The 23,570-nt window shown below is 33.9% G+C and overlaps 1 protein-coding gene across 1 annotated transcript; it reads right to left on the reverse strand.

The window, feature by feature from the left end:
• Positions 1-2,479: 2,479 nt before the first annotated feature.
• LOC142509448 (uncharacterized) lies at positions 2,480-14,901 on the reverse strand. The gene is made up of 6 exons (XM_075619568.1): positions 14,748-14,901; positions 14,451-14,532; positions 14,079-14,241; positions 13,274-13,469; positions 11,250-11,965; positions 2,480-2,509 (listed from the first exon to the last, which is right to left on the reverse strand). The coding sequence occupies exons 1-6, from the start codon at positions 14,899-14,901 to the stop codon at positions 2,480-2,482; spliced, it is 1,341 nt and encodes a 446-aa protein (XP_075475683.1).
• Positions 14,902-23,570: the final 8,669 nt, after the last annotated feature.

Consider the following 23,570-nt stretch of genomic DNA (forward strand, 5'->3'; position numbering starts at 1 on the left):
GCTTTTAGCAAAGGCTGGATCCTTTGCTGCACTTACTCTTGAGAAATTTCAAGCTAAAACTGTTATCATGGTTGGTCGGAGATTGAACTGGAAGAATATAATTTTCAAAATCTTAAGGAACATGTTTCAATCGTCCAAACAATCTAAGGGTTTTGCGGTGCAGCTCAGCTATTTGCTGAAAGTCAAGGGGCTGATGACTGAAGATTCGGAAAAATCGTCAAAACTTAAAATCTTCAATGCCAAAAATATCCAGCCACCAAAGCAGAAACTGGACATGTCTCCTGAGCAGTTCTTGAAAGTGAAGAAGGAGATTGAGATGCAAGGAGCTCCCAAATCAGTTAAGAAAGCTCGGATGGAGACCCAGAAAAAGATGCTTAAATGTAAACTAATTATCAGTGAAAGTGACTCTGAGAAGACTCCATCTCCCAAAATTTCCAAGAAACCTAGGACTAAAAGACTAAATCAGTGATGGATGTGAGCACCATCCCGTCTGATAGGACCATCCAATCTGGACCTGAACAACCGATCAAGGCTACTCCACTCAGAATTGTACCAATTGAGACATCAACTGATGATCAGCTACCACTGTCTGCAGTTCTCAAAAAGTCAATCACCGAATCTGGTGAGAAGAAGAAATCTATTGGAATTAAAGCTCTAATTATCACTATCACCAGACCAACTCCTCTGCCGATGCCAAGACCTAAAGGAGTAGTGATTCGAGAACAAGTGGATTCGACAAGATCAGGACTGAGCATTTCTCATGTTCTAACTGAATGTAAGGGCAAAGAGAAACAGATTGAGGAGCCCAGACCAACCAACACCATTCAGACGCACATTGACCTCATTTGGAAAGAATTCAATAAATTTTCTGAAGGTAAACTCAGAACATATGAAGAATGTGTAAAGTTTAGAAATGTTGTGTTTGCCAGGAAATTACGGAATAAATCAGTTTTAAAGAAATTCATTGGCTTGGAAACACTTGTTCTGAGAATGGTCAAAGCTGCCACGGTGGTTCAAGCACTTGAGAGAAAGAAATATTTCTTTGATCAGATACGTGCAAAGAAACTGAGTCAGTTGATCTATCAGCTACGTCAGAACTACGATCCTACCAGCCCAACTTCTCTTAATGATAAAGCAGTTCCTGACCAACTGGACATGGACTTTTTATCTCTGCAAATGGATATCAAGAATTGAGAAATTGATCAAGAACTTATTATTCCAGAATATTCCCAAGATCTTTCTTCAGTTGAGCTACCTGATCAATCAGCTCAAACAGATCAGCCATCCAAAGATCCAAGTGCAGGCTCTGCTGAACAGATGAATGTGTCTTTTTCTAAAGATACATCAAAGCCAACTGATGTTCCTCAGTTTTCAACTGTTGAAATTGCACTCTACACAGAAGCTGAATTATCATTGGCCAACATTGATGAAGTAATCAAATCAGTTGTCTCTGACGTTCAACTATCCACTACTGAATCAGTTGAAGAGTTGTTCACAACTGAAGAACCAGATTTTCAAGCCTCAGATCAACCTCTTGAAGAACCAGTTCAGTTGCCCTCCACAGCTGAACAAGTAATATTCACAACTGAAGAACCAGTTCAGTTGTCCTCCACAACTGAACAAGAAATTTTGAGAACTGAAGAGCCAGTTTAGTCAGTTATCATGACTGAACAGACAGTTTTTGAACAAACTGAAGAGGCTCAGCTGCACTCAGTTGCAACTGAAGAAGTGCCAGCTGATCAGCCTTCTATCATTCAGCCAACCGAAGCATCAGTTGAGCAGTCTATCCCAGTAATAACTACTGTTTCAACTAATCATCCGCATGAAGCATCATCGGACCCTGCTACTGATCCAACTTTTCCTCCACAATCTCAACAGGAAGTCTTACCAGAAGAGAATTCAGAAATGGTCAATAATACAACTGAAACAACTGATTGGGCACTGGTCATTTTCGATGGAGAGAACAGAGAGCAACCAGAAACTTCCGGAGCCATGTCTCCAGGTAGAAACTGAGTCTTTGCTCGAAGAAATTTCAGCTATTCAGACCAACCTCGTTGGTATAATGACTTTCATTTCTGACATCCGATCAACGCAATTCTTGCACAGAAATTCTTCCATAAAGATTGATTCTATTAAGAATAATACCATGGGTAAACTGCAGCAAATCCAGAAGGATGTTTCTTCTTTATTCTTTCGGATGGACTAGCTCCGCAAAGACAGAGTTTCAACTGAAGCTCATTTCCAGATGCAAGCTTTAGTAACAAGACGTCTCGACTATCTGGAAAGTACTGTTTCAAAACAAATGGATTTAATGCAAGATATCCTAATAAATGCAGTTTCTAATATATCTTCAGATGTGCGGAATTTGTCAAGAATGGTTGATGAGTTTGACAAAAAGGTGGAAATAGGAGATCAGAAAGGAGAAGACAAAGGAAAGAAGAAGAAATAAGATCAACTGATTTCGGTTATTGGTTGAAGACTATAGCATTCTTTTATTCTTTGTACGAATCTGTACATTAGAAGATTATTTTATTTACAATGAGTTCGAAGAATATTTTTGAGTTCAGTTGATTAGTTCATACTTTACAAGTTTTGTCAAACACGAAAAAGGAGGAAATTGTTGGAAAATTAATTTCGGTTGTTTGACAAACTAAGTGATTAATTTATTGGACTAACTGATCAAGTAGTTTGAAGTAACTGAACTACATAAATCAACTTACAGTTGCCTAACTGAAGATTAATGTGCAGTTTATCGAAGGCAACTGAAACCAGCTGAACTGAACTTACGAAGACAACTGACTGATCATTTGGAAACTTATCAGCTGATCATTCAGCTGTGAGCTTATCAGCTGACCATTCAGCTGTACACGTCATCAATCATTGAAAAGGACATTCAACCGACAACAGTACAAAGCTGACTGTAACTCGTAGTGGAACGCCGCATTTCAGAGCTTACAGTGTACGAATGTCAGAGGAATATTGACGTGGCAATCAACGGATATAATGATTCAAATTATATTCAATGTTACCGTTGAAGAGAAGCCTATAAATAGGCGAGAAGAGCAGTTGAGCAAGCATCCAATCGATCTATCTATTCTCAAGCTTGCTATTACCCTGCTGAATTTATCGCTCTTACTCAAGAATAAAAAAGCTCATACTTATCTGATTCATTTGTAGCATTGAGGCTACCTTTCGAGCTTACAAGCACAAATCATTTTATTGTTTATTTGATCTTAACTAGATCAGTTGTGCTAAGTTTAGTCGAAGAACTATGAGATATTTAGTAAACTAAGAGTTTCAGTTTTGGCAGTGTTAAGTCCAAACTGAAGTGGGTCTGTACAAGTTTTGTATCGATTAAAGTCTTTTAGTGCATATCCTATCCTTATGATAGAAGGGGTGACGTAGGAGTTATTTCAATATCCGAACAACCATAAATCTTTGTGTGTTACTACTTCAGTTATTTATTCTATTTTTCAGTCAGTTTATTTCTGCAACTATTATCAGTTAAACTGATTGTCATTGACTAACAAGATTCCTAGTTTAAGTTTGTCACAGAACTGACACTTCATTCGAAAAGATTCAAAAATCGTGAGTGTTTATTCAACCTCCTTTCTAAACACATCTCAACCAATCTACCGATCATAACAACATCTACTTTTTTCTTTTTCGTAAACCAAGAAAAACACTCCCCTCTCTCCACTTGCAATGGCCGAAACTTGATTCATATTTTTCCTCTCATTTTGCTTCTTCAATTGTTGATGAAAGCAAACTCTTCTAAAAAAAATCTTCTAATTTTTCTAGTGCAAAATTGGAGGGGATCTTCTTTGTTGGTGGTTGGCTTGATTTTTGAGCAATGAATGCTCAAGGGAAGCTTGTAGATTGTCTAGCCTTTGAAGAGCTAAGTTGTTTAACAACTTAGTTGTAGCCATCATCAATCTTTTGTGATTGATATGTATATTTCTAAACACACTATGGATGTAATTTTTGTGTTTTATGTTATTTGCTACACAAGTAGTAGAGGTGCTCAGTTTTTTCTTGTAAAAATATTTTTGAAACTTTCGTTGCGTATCCGGGCACCGTAACCGATCCGCTTTCAAGTGGTATCATGAGCTAAGGTTACAATTTTGTGTAGCAAATACATGTTATTATATTGATGTCAATTCTAACTGCACAAGATAATCGTTAAAACAAAATCGAAGGCCGAAAAATGGGCTGTTTTCGGGCAGCATGTTGCTGCCCATTTCGGGCAGCTCGAAACACCCCTTAAAAAATAAATTTTTTTTTGTGTTCATGTTGGCCGGAATCCCGCGACGGAGCTCCGGCAACGGCGATGACGACTAGGGTTTCCAAAAGTGTTTTGGATTATCAAAGTGTCATGGACCTTGAGTTATTGGGCCATTAGATGACTAACATAATTTGTGAATTTGAATGGGCCAAAATGGTTTTTGGTGAAAAATGTCTTATTGGGCCCTTAAGTTTAAATCCACAAATTTTTTTATATATTTTCTCATAAAATAAATAATTGAAGTTGGACTTTAATTATTTATTGTAAATTGTGATTTACAAGAATTTCAGTTATAGTTAAATTAATTAGAAAATAAACAAAGGAGTTTGTTTACTTTGTTGATTTAGTTTATAATCGTGACGGTTAGTGATTGGATCAAGATATATAATATTGGATCAATTGGTTATTGTGTTAATTAATTGATGGTGTATGATATGTGATATTATGCATGAAGGATGATCAAAAGCCCAAGCCCAATTTGCTAGGTGTATGCTAGGATATTTTGTGTTGAATGATTGTAATAATTATCAATTTATAATTAGACTTGGTTTATAGCCCGTTCCCACCCCATGAGATGTATCCCTATTTGCCATTGATATTTATTTGTAAATATTAGTATAGTGGAAGATTAAGATTTGAAGATGGTGGCCTTGATGATTATGAAGATTGAAGACATGTAAATATTTGAAGCTTATGTAATTGTGCATTTGCATCCCATGCATTTCCTAGGATTGGACCTAGGCCCGTGTTTGACTCACACGGGCCATTAGTTTTTGGGGCGATTGATCATTCTTGTTTAGTTCACTGTTTATAATATATGCATGATATATTATAAATAATGAGTATGTGCGTTATTATTATGATAATAACAAAGTTGCATGAATCCGGCAAACATACGATCAAACATGGCGAGCTTTAAACAAAATTACTGATGAGACCTTTCAAAATTAAAAAACCCTCATTTTGAATAAGATTCAAATTAATATCAAGCCCGAAAAAAGAAATTATAAAGGTGTTTATAATTTTCATGTCTTCCATCGACAATGGGTGCATGATGAACGCCACCCATGCTCGGGGCTAGGCTCATATTATTGGGGGAGCCTCGGACACCGGAAAGCTGTGACATCCATTGACATGGTGATGTAAACTATGTGGAACTCCCATGATTTCGGCTCATATTATTGATGGAACCCATGGCGACCGTCCATTAAGGTTCAATATCGATGGGTAAGGCTTGACATATAAAGATGAACGACGTCATATTATTGAGTCCTAATCAAACGTGAGACAAAAGTTTACGTAAAGGGTTGCATGGAGATGCAATTGGAAACTACCTTTTAGAAATTATGATTGGCTGATATTATCCGGGATCATAATTTGCTAATTGAACCTTAGGTACCTACTAAGGAAATGAGTTTCCCGTTTTCAATATAGGGTAGTGAAAAATGTCAAAATAGTGGGAGCGAAAATTTATGAAGTAAAAGTCCATATTTTATATCTTACTAAATAATTTAAAATAGTCATTAACATTAATCTGTTTTACATTTCAGTACAAATTTTGACAATGTCTTCGATTCCCAATCCACTATCTGCAATACTCGACAAACACGCTTTAATTGGACCTAATTACCTCAACTGGCTAAAAAACCTGAAAATCGTCTTGAATTCGGAAATGATAGTATAAACACTGACTAAGTCACCTCCTCTTGAGGCTCCGACTAGCTGCGCTCCTGAGGAATTGCAGACTTACAAGGATCGGTGTGACCATGACTTGCTAGCTAAGTGTTATATGCAGGCTTATATAAATGATGAGCAGTAGAGGCGTTTTGAGGATGCAAAGAGTGCTGCTGACATTCATTTGCATCTTAAAGAGCTCTTTGGTGAGCAGACTCGACCTCTTAGGCATGCTACCGTCAAGGAGCTGATCACTTTACGCATGTGAGATGGGGCCTTGGTCCATGAGCATGGCCTAAAGATGATTGGGCATGTGAACAAGCTCGTTGGCATGGATCTTACATTGCCTTCGGAGTTGACCACCGACATGTTGATCTTGTCACTGTTGCGACTTTGATTGTTGCACTCCCAAGAGCAGGTTGTTTACAAGTAGTATAATTCGATGAGTTCGAATATCGTATCCACGAGGAAGCTAAGGTAATTACAAGTACACTACAATGTCTTTTTATTTATTTTTTCTTTTAGTTGTTTGAATATTTAATTGATAATTTTTAATTGTTCAAATTTTAATTTAAGTAGTTGAGATTAAAGGACCCACTCTTGGTATTTTAATAAAATTAACATTAACGAACATTATTGAAATCCACTTAATAAAATGGTTCCAATATATTAAATAATCATATTTATATTATGTTATATATTATTATCTTATAAGTATATAATATATAACAAAACTTATAAATGTGGTCATGTATTTATTGTGCTATATATATTTGTAAACACTAAATCAAGGTTCCCACTTTAAATGGTTGGTAAAACCAAACTAACATTTAAACGGTACCAAGAAATTAATATTATGATATATTTATATATAGTAAATCAAGGTTCCCACTTTAAATGGTTGGTAAAACCAAACAAACATTTAAATGGTTCCAAGAATTTATAATAAATCAAGGCATCCACTTTAAATGGTTGGTAACACCAAACTAACATTTAAATGGTTCCAAGAATTTAGTGTAACATATAGCAACAATAAATCTAAACTCCCACTTCTAAGTAGGGTATAAAAATGCTTAAAGAAATAAATATAACATAAACAATAAATAATGATTAAATAATATAAAACATAGATTCTTACCTTTTAGTAACTTTATTATCATGCCAAGAGTTTCACCTTTTCATCTCAACTTTAGGAAGTTAGCTATTCATTATTCAAAGTGTAAAACTTTGAATATGAAATTAACATGCTAATTATATTTAAATGAAGAAATAAAGGAAAAATATAGAGAGAAATATTATGAACTCAAAGGTTTGTTCATAGAATGAGGGATATCTCAATACATTACAATGCACCCTTATTTATAGCCAAATTTGGGGAGACAACCACAAATAAAATATTATTTTTTTACACAAAAGTCTTCATTGGTATTCCAAGATATTATCTTATATTACACATCACTTTTGAAAATCTTCTTCTCCGAATTTGCTTCCTTAAATAAAAAGAAACATGTGGATAATTGAGTTGTCTAGTTGTGGTATTTTTTTCAAACCATTTGACCTAGTAATTTGAGAGATATGGTCAAAATACTAGAGTATGGTAAAACTGCCACTCCTTTGGTAACTTTATTTGTTGCTTAATTTGATCCCAATTGTGAGAGGATTTTTATCTCATGTTTTCCACCAATATTGTAGATATTAACATCAACTTTGTACAGGTCCAAGAATCATCTTAATCCCATTTGCAACGCTAAGTTTATTCTTGTTTTATCGAACCTGTAAAAAAATAGTAAAAACTTGTAATTACACAACAACTTATATTTTATACAATTTATTATAAAACATATAATATTTAAACATTTAATAAAACAAAAACTATATATTTATATTATAAAACATTTAATTAATGTACAATTTTTATGTTTATCACACCTCCCAACCAGCTTATTGTTAGTCCCTAGCAATTTAAGCGTTAATAGCAATACAAAACATATTGATTAATTTAAATAGAAATTTAATCAAAACTATCTAAGTGTTTAAATTAAATTTGAAAACTGTCAAAGTTATATCAAGATCATCATAATTATAATTTATGAAATAATTTGAGATGATCAATTCAAAGTTTATTTCAGGTAGTTAAATGTACACGGCCTTCAGAAATTCCTAGTAAGAGTCTCAACTCCATATCCTCACAGGTTAATAAATGTTTCAATTTATGGCAACGATTTCTCTCATGGAGTTGGAATACAGATAAATGCTCAGAAAAATGGTTTACAGAATGCAGACAGACAAACGAGCCAAACTAATCAAAAGATAGAAAATCCATTGATTCAAAATCTAATTGTTCTTATTATATTTTTTTCCTGATATTTTTTTTTTGCATAACATCATGGAATCAGACTAAGTTTATGCTTCTTGACCACATATTTATTTAATTTGTACAATAAATTTCTCTCTCTTTTTTGTTTTTTGTTTTTTTTATGAGAGATATATGGGTCGTAGCATATAACTTAAAAATTACATAGATCTTCAATATCTTTCTTTTTGTATTTTTCTCCCCCTTTTTTTTTCAGGAAATATCATTTTTTTCTTCAAAATAAGAACTCAAGATCTAAACAATAGATAGTCTCTCTCATGATCAATAAAGGCTCGAAAGCTGTTTTCTCAGTCCTCTCCACTCACTCACAAAATATGTGTGAGCTTAAAATTATAAGCACTCTTATAAGGTATATCTTGGGCCATATACTTTAATACCTGATTTTATCACAATGGTTAATCACTCAAAAAGATTTCATAAATCATATTTTTATATTGATCAGAATATTAAAATTGACTTTTTTTTCAAATAAAAATTTAAACATTCTTAAATAGATTAATGCATGTTCTAATTTAAATCTTTCAAACATGTAATGTATGACATTTTTGCAAAAATTACTAAGATACAAACAATAAACATGATTTTATTTTAAAATAATATATATATATTTTTTATTTTTTTTAAATTTTTTTTTATAAGTTTGTTCTCCCCCCAATCAGAATATGACATTGTACCTAATGTCAAAATAACTATTAATAAAGAGTACATAATGAAAGAGATATCACATGGAATTTTATTGAAGATAACAAACTGAAACAAACGCAAACCAATCCACGACTTTTGAATCAATGATCCAACTTCCTTTTCTTACTGCTTGAATGCGACTAATTGATCTTTGTTATCATCGGATCAGGCTTATGAACAAAAGCTTCCAAATCATCAATTAATTGGTCGGGGCAGTCGAAGCACAGATGAGCATCCGTCGTGAATTTTCTGAAATGAAATTCTGTTCCACAGCTTTATCAAGAAATGTCAAAAAACTGTCAAAATAATTATTGATATTCAACAAGCCCACAGGTTTATTATGGATATTAAGTTGTGCCCAAGAAACAGTGTGAAAAATTTCTTCTAATGTACCAAAACCACCTGGTAGTGCGATAAAAGCATCATAATTTTCAATCATTTGAGTGATTCTTTCATACATAGAAGAAACTTTTAATTCCTCCCCAATCGTAACACCTGTAATATTTCCTTCAGCTAAAGCTATAGGAATAATACCCAAAACCTGACTACCTCCAAGATGAGCAGATGTTGAAACAGATCCCATTAAACCAATATTACCTCCCCCATATACCAAGTGAATTTTTCTCTCAGCCAATATCTTTCCAAGATTATTCGCTGCTTCTACAAACACTTCATTTTTTCCAGGACTCGGCCCACAAAATACACAAATATTTTTCAATGTTTGTGCAGAGGATCCAGCCATGTTTTTACTCTCTTTTTTTTCTGCGAAAATAGAGAAAAAGATGAGAGATTTTATAGGGGTGATATGTTATCATGACAAAACTATGGGTCACAGCTGTAAACAGAATAAATAGTAAAAACAATAATGACACACATGCATATAAACAGTAGTGTGATTGTGGCTCACAATTTTCCTCTGGTTTTACGTCCAGAAACGGCTTCAACGCCATCTATGAGTCGAGGATATGCTTCTCATCCAATTTTCTTATAAATTGGCAAACATGGTCTTTTTTAGTCGGATTCCCAAGACTATGACGCTCATCTTGGAATTGTTTCCATAAACGGAGAAGTTCAATATGTACATGTCCACTAGAATGCGTCTCAAGAGTCAATAAGATGTTATCTAAAGACTCCTTACTCAGCCCATTCTTAATGAAACCAATTTTATCTTCTCTGTTATTGGAAACACATCCCAAAGATCTGCATCGTTTGTCACAAGTCCATCTTGGACACTTATGACAAACCCCTAAACTTTTGGCCCTTCGTTTTTTTGCATAAGTGCTTTTTCTTGATCCAGGCAAATATCGAATGAGCAATGATTGTGGAACTTCTCCTCCAAATCGGACCTTAGCTTCTATTACAAGACGAATATCTTCTGGAATTCCTTTTTGCATTAGCAATCTCAATCTTTCACACCTTCCAGCATAAATTTTTCTTAGAACATTTTGAGAAACAGAGGGAAAATATTTACAAATTTTTGAGAGAATTTCATCCATTTTGAAAAGAAAAGAAATGATTTGATTTTTTTTTATTTTTGTATCAGCAATTGTGGGAAACTGATTTAACCGACTATGAGAGTCACGGAGTACCGTTATCCTCCATTTAACCGGGAAAATAAAAATATTAAGAAAACCTGAAATAAAAACAAACAAACTTAAATGCAACACCAAAAAAATAAAAAAATCAAGGATCAGAAAGGGACATAAACTCCTCTTGAAAGATTTCATTTTCTAAAAATGGTTTAAGCCTTTGTCCATTTACTTTAAAAATATCACCATTTTTAGGATTTTCAATATCCACAGCTCCATAAGTATACACATGCTTTACAACATATGGGCCTGTCTATCTTGATCGTAATTTTCCTGGGAATATGTGAAGTCAAGAATTATAAAGCAAAACTCTTTTACCAATCTCAAAAGATTTTCTAAGAATTGTTTTATCATGAAATGATTTGATTTTTGCTTTATAAATCCTTGAATTCTCATACGCGTCATTTCTGAGTTCATCAAGTTCATTAAGTTGCAATTTACGCAATTTTTTGGCATCATCCATGCTTGAATTTAAAGTTTTGATCGCCCAATAAGCTTTATGTTCCAATTCCACAGGCAAATGACAATGTTTTCCATAAACCAATCTATAGGGAGACATATTCAATGATGTTTTAAAAGTTGTTCGATATGCCCAAAGTGCATCATTAAGTCACAGAGACCAATCTTTTCTATTTGAGTTAACAGTTTTTTCCAAAATTTTCTTTATCTCCCTATTAGCTAATTCAACTTGTCCATTTGTTTGAGGATGATAAGGAGTAGTTACTTTATGAGTAATACCATATTTTTTCATTAATGAAGCAAATGGTTTATTAACAAAGTGAGTTCCCCCATCACTTATCATGGCTCGAGGAATTCCAAATCTACTGAAAATATTTTCTTTTAAAAATTTGATGACGATTTTATGATCATTTTTTCGACATGGAATTGCCTCTATCCATTTGAAAACATAATCAACTGCAACTAAAATATACAAGTATCCAAACGACGATGGAAAAGGTCCCATAAAATCAATTCCCCAACAGTCAAAGATTTCAATTTCAATGATAGGATTCAAAGGCATCATGTTTCTTTTAGAAATCACACCCAATTTTTGACAATTTTCACAGATCTTGCAGATTTCGCGGGTGTCTTTAAACAAAGTGGGCCAATAAAATCCATACTGCAAGATTTTTGCAGCCGTTTTCTTTGAAGAAAAATGTCCTCCGCATGCTTCTGAATGACAAAATTTAATGACACTACTTACCTCATTTTCGGGTATGCAACGTCGAAAAATTTGATCTGGACAATACTTGAACAGATACGGATCATCCCAATAAAAGTTTTTTACCTCATTCAAAAATTTTCTTTTATCTTGGAAACTCCATTGCGGTGGCATTTTTCCTGTCACAAGAAAATTTACTATGTTAGCAAACCAAGGTGTAGTAGTAACTGGAAATAGATGTTCATCAGGAAAATTATCGTTAATTGGTGTCATTTCACAAGATGATCCTGTTACTAGTCTCGATAAATGATCGGCTACGACATTCTCGGTTCCTTTTTTATCTTTGATCACAATGTCAAATTCTTGGAGTAACAAAATCCATCGTATCAGTCGTGGTTTTGCATCCTGTTTGGTCAACAAATATCTAATAGCAGAATGATCAGTAAACACAATAGTCGTTGATCCAATCAAATACGAACGAAATTTATCTAATGCAAATATTACATCAAATAGTTCTTTTTCAGTTGTGGAGTAATTCATTTGAGCATTGTTTAAAGTTCTACTTGCATAATATATCACATAAGGCTTACCGTTTCTTCTTTGACCCAGTACTGCACCGACTGCATAATCACTCGCATCGCACATGATTTCAAATGGTAAAGACCAATCAGGAGGTTGCATGATAGGAGCTGATGTTAAATGTCGAATAATTTTATCAAAAGCATTTTGACATTCTTGAGTCCACTCAAATGCAGTGTCTTTTGTTAAGAGGTTACAAATGGGTTTAAAGATTAAACTAAAGTCTTTTATAAACCTCTTATAAAATCCAGCATGTCCCAAAAATGAGCGAATTTCTTTAATGGTTTTTGGAGGGGGTAAATTGGCAATGACATCAACTTTTGCTTTATCAACTTCAATTCCATGAGATGACACGACATGTCCCAAAACAATTCCAGAAGTTATCATGTAATGACATTTTTCCCAATTTAAAATAAGATCTTTTTCCTCGCATCTTTTTAAAACTTTTTCCAAATTTTCAAGACAATTATCAAATGTATTCACAAAGACAGTTAAATCATCCATAAAAATTTCCAAACAATTTTCAACCATGTCGCAAAAAATACTTAGCATACATCTTTGAAATGTTGCTGGGGCATTGCATAAATCAAATGACATCCTTCTGAATGCAAATATTCCAAAAAGACATGTAAATGTAGTTTTTTCTTGATCTTCGAGTGCAATGGGAATTTGATAATAACCTTCTTGATCACTTTCTAGTTTGGAAGAAATTACCACCGGATATGTTTCATCTTCTCCAAGAAATGCATATTTCAATTCTTCTGGCAAGGGTTTTAAATCCAATATGGGTGGTTCGTCTTTGTTCTCATATTTTGCATCAAATTCTTTCTCTGATCCTAGTAACGAGTGATACCTGATAAAATCATCAAGATCAATTTCAATATTTTCTTTAAAAGTTTCAATTGAACAAATATCTAATTGATCACGAGTACTCCCTTCTTGAATGTTTTCTTCCACAAGAGTTTCAATAAGATTTTCATCTTCACTTTCATCTCCTTTGTCATTTGGTTGCTTACAAAGATTAAAAACATTGAGCTCCAAGGTCATGTTACCAAATGACAACTTCATTATTCCATTCCTGCAATTTATAAGGGCATTAGTAGTTGCTAAAAATGGAAGACCCAGAATTACAGGAATTGCATTACAAGCTTCGATAGGTTGTGTATCTAAAACTATGAAATCGACAGGATATACAAAGTTATCAACTTGGACCAATACGTCTTCTATCATACCTCTTGGCACTTTAACAGATCTATCAGCAAGTAAAAGTGTTACCGAAGTAGTTTTTAACTCGCCTAGATTGAGTTCTTGATAAACTGAATATGGAAGTAAATTCACACTAGCTCCAAGATCAAGCAAGGCTTTTTTAATCTTTCGTTCTCCAATAATACATGAAATAGTAGGACAACCAGGGTCTTTGTATTTCAAAGTATTATTATTTTGAATGATTGCACTTACTTGTTCGGCTAAAAATGCTTTCTTTTTTACATTCAATTTTCTTTTCACAGTGCACAAATCTTTCAAAAATTTGGCATATGATGATACCTGTTTTATTGCATCTAATAAAGGAGTATTAACTTTTACTTGTTTAAAAATATCATATATATCAGAATTCAAATTTGATTTTTTTGTATTTTTCAATGCATGAGGGAATGGTGGTGACACTGTCTGTTGAACCTCCTCTTCACAAGTTATGGGTTCCACTTCCTTACCCTTTGGAGTTGATTTATCATCATCTTCACAAGGTTCAAGAATTGATTTTTTCACAACCTTACCACTTCGAAGGGTAATAACAGATTTTACCTGATCCATCGATTGAGTTCCAGAAGTTCCAGTTTGTGAATGATGATCCTTGGGATTAGGCAGAGGTTGTGAAGGAAATTTACCTTTTTCATGAACATTAAGTACAGATGCAAATTTAGCAAGAGTATCTTTCAAATCTGTCATGGTTTGAGCAGTTTGAGTATTGATAGATTCTTGCTTTGCAATGAAAGAATTCAATGTATCTTCCAAATTTCTTTTAGGTGGAGGAACATAAGGTGCATAATTTTGAAATTTTTGTTGATTTTGGAAATTTGGTTATGAAAATTGTGCAGCATTATCATTCCTCCAACTAAAATTTGGATGATTTCGCCAACCTGGATTGTAATTTTGAGAAAATGGTTCAAAATTTGGCCTTTTGAAATTGTTCAAAACATTGGCTTGTTCATGGAGAGATTCTTTAAAAGAGGGTAACCTGGGACAATCTTTTGTAAAATGATCACTTGTATCACAGATGTGACACACAATTTCTTGAACAGATTTTAATTGACCATTCTTTTTCAATTCAAGTGCCTCAACTTTTCTTGCCAAAGAGGTAAATCTAGCTTGAAGATCATGCTCATCTTTGAGTGTACATACCTCCACCAGATGTAGGAGATTGAATCTTGTTTAATGGTTCGATTGTACCTATAGTGTCCCAATTTTGAGCATTTTCAGCTAATGAATCGAGATACTCAATTGCCTCATTTGGATCTTTATCTTCAAATGTTCCATTACACATAAATTCAACCATTTGCTTATCTTTAGGTGTTAAGCCTTCATAAAATTGAGAAACAACTCTCCAAATTTCAAAACCATGATGTGGACAAAGATTAAGCAATTCTTTTTATCTATCCCAACACTGATAAAAAGTTTCTCCTTGTTTTTGAGTGAAAGTGATGATTTGCCTTTTGAAAGAATTTGTTCTATGAGATGGAAAATTTTTTTTCAAAAATTGTTGTTGCAATTCATCCCAAGTTCGAATGGATCCCGATCTAAGATTTTGTAGCCAAGTTTTAGCTTAATCTTTTAAAGAAAAAGGAAAAAGCTTAAGTCGAATGGTGTTCATGCTACAATTTAGATCATTATATGTGTTACACACTTCTTCAAACTCTCGTAAATGCATGTATGGATTTTCAGAATCTAAGCCATGAAAATTGGGTAAAAGTTGGATAATACCAGGCTTAAAATTGAAATGAGATGCATCAGGGGGAAAAACTAGACATGAAGGTGCACTAGTACGTGTAGGATTCATGTGATCTCTAAGTGTTCTTCGTCTATCATGATCATGTTGAGATTGAATTTCATCTTCATTTTCTTGGATGGGTTCTTCCGCCATGTTTTGTAAAAATAAAGGGTTATTTCGAATGAGTCGACCACTAAGTGTACGTGACCAAATGTTCATGCAAATGCAAATGCAAAAGAATAAAAACACACAAAAGCAATAAAAATTCAAATAAAGAAAAATAAACTATAAACAAAATTAAATAGACTTGAAATTAAATTATACTTCCCCGACAACGGCGCCAAAAACTTGTTGCGACTTTGATTGTTGCACTCCCAAGAGCAGGTTGTCCACAAGTAGTATAATTCGATGAGTTCGAATATCGTATCCACGAGGAAGCTAAGGTAATTACAAGTTCACTACAATGTCTTTTTATTTATTTTTTCTTTTAGTTGTTTGAATCTTTAATTGATAATTTTTAATTGTTCAAATTTTAATTTAAGTAGTTGGGATTAAAGGATCCACTCTTGGTATTTTAATAAAGTTAACATTAACGAACATTATTGAAATCCACTTAATAAAATGGTTCCAATATATTAAATAATCATATTTATATTATGTTATATATTATTATCTTATAAGTATATAATATATACAAAAACTTATAAATGTGGTCATGTATTTATTGTGCTATATATATTTGTAAACACTAAATCAAGGTTCCCACTTTAAATGGTTGGTAAAACCAAATTAACATTTAAATGGTACCAAGAAATTAATATTATGATATATTTATATATAGTAAATCAAGGTTCCCACTTTAAATGGTTGGTAAAACCAAACAAACATTTAAATGGTTCCAAGAATTTAATATTATAATATATTCATATATAATAAATCAAGGCATCCACTTTAAATGGTTGGTAACACCAAACTAACATTTAAATGGTTCCAAGAATTTAGTGTAACATATAGCAACAATAAATCTAAACTCCCACTTCTAAGTAGGGTATAAAAATGCTTAAAGAAATAAATATAACATAAACAATAAATAATGATTAAATAATATAAAACATAGATTCTTACCTTTTAGTAACTTTATTATCATGCCAAGAGTTTCACCTTTTCATCTCAACTTTAGGAAGTTAGCTATTCATTATTCAATGTGTAAAACTTTGAATATGAAATTAACATGCTAATTATATTTAAATGAAGAAATAAAGGAAAAATATAGAGAGAAATATTATGAACTCAAAGGTTTGTTCATAGAATGAGGGATATCTCAATACATTACAATGCACCCCTATTTATAGCCAAATTTGGGGAGACAACCACAAATAAAATATTATTTTTTTACACAAAAGTCTTCATTGTTGTTCCAAGATATTATATTATATTACACATCACTTTTGAAAATCTTCTTCTCCGAATTTGCTTCTTCACATAAAAAGAAACATGTGGATAATTGAGTTGTCTAGTTGTGGTATTTTTTTCAAACCATTTGACCAAGTAATTTGAGAGATATGGTCAAAATACTAGAGCACGGTAAAACTGCCACTCATTTGGTAACTTTATTTGTTGCTTAATTTGATCCCAATTGTGAGAGGATTTTTATCTCATGCTTGCCATCAATATTGTAGATATTAACATCAACTTTCTACAGGTCCAAGAATCATCTTAATCCCATTTGCAACGCCAAGTTTATTCTTGTTTTATCGAACCTGTAAAAAAATAGTAAAAACTTGTAATTACACAACAACTTATATTTTATACAATTTATTATAAAACATATAATATTTAAACATTTAATAAAACAAAAACTATATATTTATATTATAAAACATTTAATTAATGTACATTTTTTATGTTTATCAGTCACTGCCTAGCTCATTTGATCCTTTTGTGGTGAATTTCAACATGAACAAGCTAGAGCCTACCCTTGAGGAGTTGGTGAACATGCTTGTTACGTTTGAGTTCACCATCAAGAAAGATAAGCCGGTTCTTTATGTGGGTTCTTCATTTAGTACGAAGACTGGTCCACATGGGAAGAGAAAGAAGCTTTCTTTCCAACGCCCCAAAAAGAATGTGCCCTTGAAGAGGCAAGCTTCACATCTCGTTGTGGCAGCCACACCAGTTAAGGCTGACAAGACTGCTGATATATGTCATCACTGTAATAAGCCTGGACATTGGAGGCGTAAATACAGAGAATATCTTGCCCAGAAGGGTTCTGGAAACGGTATGTTCTATATTGAAGTAAACATTTCAATTAACTCTACTTCTTGGGTATTGGATAGCGGCTGTGGCTCACATCTCTGTAATGATTTGCAGGTGATGGGAAAAAGTAGGAGACTAAGGGAAGGTGAGAACTTCTTGAGGATGGGCAATGGAGCAAGAGTTGCTGCCAAACCCGTAGGAGATGTTTACTTATTGTTGAACAATGATTTTAATGTTGATTTTAAGAGATGTTTTGTTTGTACCTGCTTTGGTGAAATACATTATTTCTATTTCTATGCTTGAAAACGATGGATATTGTTGTTTATTTAGCATATGTGTTTGCAACATTTACAAGAATGAATGTTTAATTGGTACCGGAGAACTTGAAAACAATCTCTATAGCTTAAAACTGAAATATATTCCATTAAACAATGTCCAAGCAATAACAACAACAAACAAACGAAAATAAGATTCTCTAAATTCGACACAATTATGGCATGCTCGATTAGGATATATTTCCCTAAGAAGGATGAACAAGCTAGTGGGAGTAAGCATATTTGATATGTCTTATATTAATTCTCTCATGACTTGTAAATCCTGTCTGAAAGGAAAGATGACCGAAATTCTCTTTTAGGGCCATGTGGAGTGAGCCAAAGGGTTATTGGATTTGATCCATACCGATGTGTGCAGTCCGCTTAGCATCACCACTAAGCATGGACATGCCTACTTCATCACCTTTACCGATAACTTTTCAAGGTATGGGTATGTGTATTTGATGAAATACAAATATGATTCCTTTGAAAGGTTCAAAGATTTCAGAAATGAAGTAGAGAAACAATTGGGACGAAGCATCAAGTCACTTCGATCGGATCGAGGTGGTGAGTACTTGAGTGCTGAGTTCCAAGAGTATCTTAGGGAGAATGTGATTCTCTCGCAGTGGACTCCGCCTGCTGCACTACAGTTGAATGGTGTTTCAAAGCGTCGTAACCGGACTTTGATGGATATGGTTTGGTCTATGATGGGGTTCATGGTGTTGCCGCCATCCTTTTGGGGATATGCACTTGAGACAGCGGCACTGTTGTTGAATAAAGTCTATTCAAAGACAGTTGATAAGACATCATACGAGATATGTATGGGTAAGCCTCCCAAATATTCTTATCTTAGAATATGAGGATGCCCTGCTTATGTGAAGCAGGCAGTGGGAGATAAATTGGATAATCGATCCATTTTATGTTACTTTGTGGGATATCCAAGGAATTCAATTGGATACTATTTCTATCATCCCCAAGAAACAAAGGTGTTTGTTTCTAGGAATGCAACTTTTTTGGAAAAGAAATTTCTATGGGATAGAAAAGGAGAGATGATAGAACTCGAAGAGGTTTGAGAGCCACCAACAATTGAAGAACCCACACCCGAAGAGCCAAGAGAGGAGATACAAGCTCCTAGAAGATCCGAGAGAGTCTCGAGACCACCTATGAGGTATGGTCTGCTTCTTGAAGAGGGACATGATGAGCCTAACCATGGATGATCCATTAATCTTCAAGGAAGCGTTTTCTGATGCTGACTCATCCAAGTGGCTTGAATCAATGGAATCTGAGATGAATTCCGTGCATTCGAACCAAGTATGGAATCTTCTGGATCCACATGAGGGAACTGTTACCATAGGGTGTAAATGGATTTACAAGAGGAAACTTGGGGCGGATGGGAAGGTATTGATCTTCAGGGCGCGATTGGTTGCAAAAGAATATACTCAAAGACAAGGAGTTGACTTTGAGTGAACCTTTTCTCCAGTTGCAACGTTCAAGTCTATAAGGATATTGCTAGCCATAGCTGCATGGTATGATTATGAGATATGGCAGATGGATGTCAAGACAACCTTTCTCAATGGGGATATTAAGGAAGATATTTACATGTCTCAACCTGAAGGGTTTACATCTGTCGGAAGTGAGCATATGGTATGCGATTGCTCCTGTCCCGGTGTTTTATGACAACACGGGAGCAATAGCTCAAGCAATGAAGCCAATGTCTCATCAGAAATCCAAACATGTATTGAGAAAGTACCACATCCTCCGAGAGATTGTGGAAAGAGGAGAAATGTCGATTGACAAAGTCGGCTACGCAGATAATGTTACTGAATCACTAACTAAGCCTTTAACTAAACCATTATTCGAGAAGCATCATGAATCGATGGGTTTGAAGCATATGGGAAGTTGGCTCTAGTGCAAGTGGGAGATTGTTAGAGTAGGTGCCCGTCAAGCCAAGTGTTGGCCGAGGGTTCATGTTGAAACTCTATGTACAAACGATCTTTATTTTAATAATCTTTGAAATTAGTGTTTTGACACATCTTTATCTGTATACCCATGCTAGTTGCATAGATAAAATCCTTGAATATACAAATAGTAGAAAAAATATGAGATGCTCATAAGATGAGTATCATGAAACTCATATTTGGAATACTGTATATTATAGACAGTTCTTATTCGATTCAGCCGCCGCTTAGAAGGATATAGGCCGCTCGAATTTGAGACTAGTATATACGATGTGAGTACCATGTTTCATTGGTAGGGGATATTGTGATGTCTGAGCATGCAGATAGGTGCTCCTTGTATAGTGCACTGAACAACCCTCCATAAAGGACTTTCCAAGTGATTCTCATTTATCGAGTGGAAACGTCCTAGTTTATGGTTCTATACCATTAGTCCTTATGACTCGGGACAACATTGAGACTCTATATGCTAGCATTGCCCTTTGACTTGTTTACCGACTCATATGGGGTCATCAGGTGGCAAAGTTGGGTGTTTTGTCCAAACATATAGGAGTCTATGCATTGTAGTCGGGGATTCACCGCTTACCTTCGGGTATCGATATCCTCTTTGTATGTAGTTTGAAATATCTGATTAGAGTGTTGGTGGTAATTATGAAAGTGGTTTCATAGATTACACCATCGATGCAACTACGACATGACACATAGTATCGATTCTTTGACAGCTCTTGATATACAATAGTTGTCGAATTGATCGGGATATATGAGATGAAGGGACCTTACTGTACGCTAACCATAATATAATGGTTCTTGCGGGCACTATCATTTGATATCTAGGGAATGATGTAAGCGATGCTGCTAGGCGTTTAACATGATTGGTTGGGTACTATCAGACTTGAGTTTTGACGTTCTTATTATCAAGGAGTTGATAATTAAGAATAGAGCAATTGGGGTATGCTCATACAAGGAAATGTTTAGTCCCGGATCACATTAAGATGTGAACTAACGGCTAGTTGTATCAATGAACCATTGAGGGCCACACAAGTGCTAACTTTCTAGAACCCGTTGAGAAGTAAAATAGTTCAATATGTTGAACGACTTATAAAAGAGTTTATAAGCGCAAAGAAAAATAGAAATATGACTTCTATAAGAGAATTATGGGGAATGTAACTTTTAATTTATGGAAATTTTCCTAAATTAAAAGATGGCTAAAATAAATAATGTATTTGAAAATTGTGATTTTTATAAACATTATTATGGACTAAATTAAATTAATTCAAGTGTTGAATTAATTAAACACTAGTGGACCTAGTAGAGTCCAAATAATTAAATTAATTCAATTGTTGAATTAATTAAATAATATTGGGTCTTGTAGTGCCTAATAGAAAATAATTATTTAACTAATGGGCTTGAGTAAAATCAAGTAAGGATTAATTGGTCTCAAATTTGTTTGAGACAATTGAATTAAAGTCCATGGACTTTGTAATTGTTACAAGCCCAAATAGAATTGTAAGCTTGGGAGGTGAAGGGTTGGAGACAACTTTTTCATTAAACAAGACATGGCATGCACATGCTACTTTTTACTTTTTCATACACCAAGAAAAACACTCCCCTTCTCTCCACTTGCAATGGCCGAAACTTGCTTCCTATTTTTCCTCTCATTTTGCTTCTTCAATTGTTGATGAAAGCACACTTTTTTCAAAAGAAAAATCCTCTAATTTTTCTTGTGCAAAATTAGAGGGGTTCTTCCTTGTTGGTGGTGAGCTTGATTTTTTAGCAAGGAGTGCTCAAGGGAAGCTTGTAGATTGTCTAGCCTTTGAAGAGCTAAGTTGTTTAACAACTTAGTTGGAGCCATCATCAATCCTTTGTGATTGATAGGTATATTTCTAAACATACTCTAAATGTCATTTTTGTGTTTTATGTTATTTGCTTCACAACTAGTAGAGGTGCTCGATTTATTCTTGTAAAAATATTTTTGAAACTTTCGTTGCATATCATTTCGGGCATCGTAACCGATCCGATTTCAATGACATGTAAGGCCAAGACTCAGTGGATGGATAATACCATCGCCTGGTACCACAGTTATACGTTGATGGATCAATCGAATAGAGCTGATACGATAGATCTTATACGATAATCACAACTAATGAACTGAATTCAATTAAAGAAAATGAACACGGATATGATGAAATGTTGTGACATGTTTTGACACGTTATGCTTTGACACGATATGTTTAAGTTCATAATTTTAAGATCATGAAATATATTTTAATTACTGTACTTTTCACTGCTGCTTGATATGTATAGCACTTGTTATAACGATTCAGGTGCGTTGAGTTTTTAGACTCACTAAGTGTGATTGATGCAGGTGACCATGCGGTTGAGGAGACTGGAGGCTTTTATGACTGAGTAGGCTGAGCTGGGGGTGCACGTGAAAACCCGATGACCTTGCATTTCTTCTGCATAATACATTTATGATACATTGGTTTAAGCAACATGGTTAAATGTTTTTGAATCTTGTTATACATTGTTGATTTATCAGACTTTTGTTATCTGTTCGAGTCTCTCTTTTAAATCATAGACTACGAATTTGATTTCATTTTATGATATAATTAACTACAGTTATTTTTATTCAGATGTTGGATTACATTTTAAAATGTATGTTTAACTTATTTAAATTTTGATGTGTGTGTATTTTCGGTCGTATCTTTACAAAAAAAAAATTTTCAGTAGAATTTTAAAATGAGTGGACGTTTCAGTTGGTATCAGAGCCAGGTTTCTTGTAGAGGGTTGTGCCACCGCCATCTTCAGAAGCTCACTCTTCAAGCCTCAAATCTGTAAGTTTAAACGTTTTAAATATTTTTAATGCTATCACCTGCATGTTTACATGATATACGTTTTACAGTACATGTTTATCTGTCTATATGCATGTCACGATATGAAATAAGAAACTATATGATTTCATTCATGCTAGCTTTGTGGTAGAATTGAACATGATTAAGAAGTTGGCTAATGGGAGTTAGGGAAGGTTGGAAATTATTCGACTATATTGTTTTTTTGTTAGTAGTACTGATGTTCTTCTTTCTTAGGTTATAAGTTAGTCATGAAGGTTATGGATGCTTTTGGGACATGTAGATTGTAAGTTCTAGCAAATTCGAAATACGTAACCCGACTGCATGCAATCTAGGGTTTTATTTTAATATATGTGTTTAATAATTTTTATGTATATAATTCATGATAATTGCATGGTTAAAGTTTATTTCATGAATATTTTAAGGTTTCATGTATTAGGGTTATAAGTTACATTTCGCGCTCGAACGAGGAACAGAGACCAGGAATAATTAGGAAAATATTTTTTATTGAATAATTATTTTTAATTATTTGATATGAGGTGTTTTAAATTATGATTTTTGAAAAATGGGCCTTGGTTGGGTATTTTTACTCGCTGAGTTATATTTTTACCGGTATGCACATTTTTTCGATTCAGAGGACTTTTTGAGGGTTCAGGCAATATTTTCTAAAACATATCAAAATGAAATATTTTTTTGCGAGTGTTTTTGGGCTTGTTGGGTTTGTTTTATTGCTTAATGGCCTCAAAATTATTTTTATTTTTAATTGAGGCCCATTAGTGCATATTTTATTAACCTAAGATACACTTAAGCAAACCCTAACCCTACTTAACATCTTGTGGCCGCCCCCTACTCGCCATTCAGCAGCTTTC

This window comes from Primulina tabacum, chromosome 1 (assembly GCF_025594145.1).
Source record: "Primulina tabacum isolate GXHZ01 chromosome 1, ASM2559414v2, whole genome shotgun sequence".
In the NCBI taxonomy this organism is placed as follows: domain Eukaryota; kingdom Viridiplantae; phylum Streptophyta; class Magnoliopsida; order Lamiales; family Gesneriaceae; genus Primulina; species Primulina tabacum.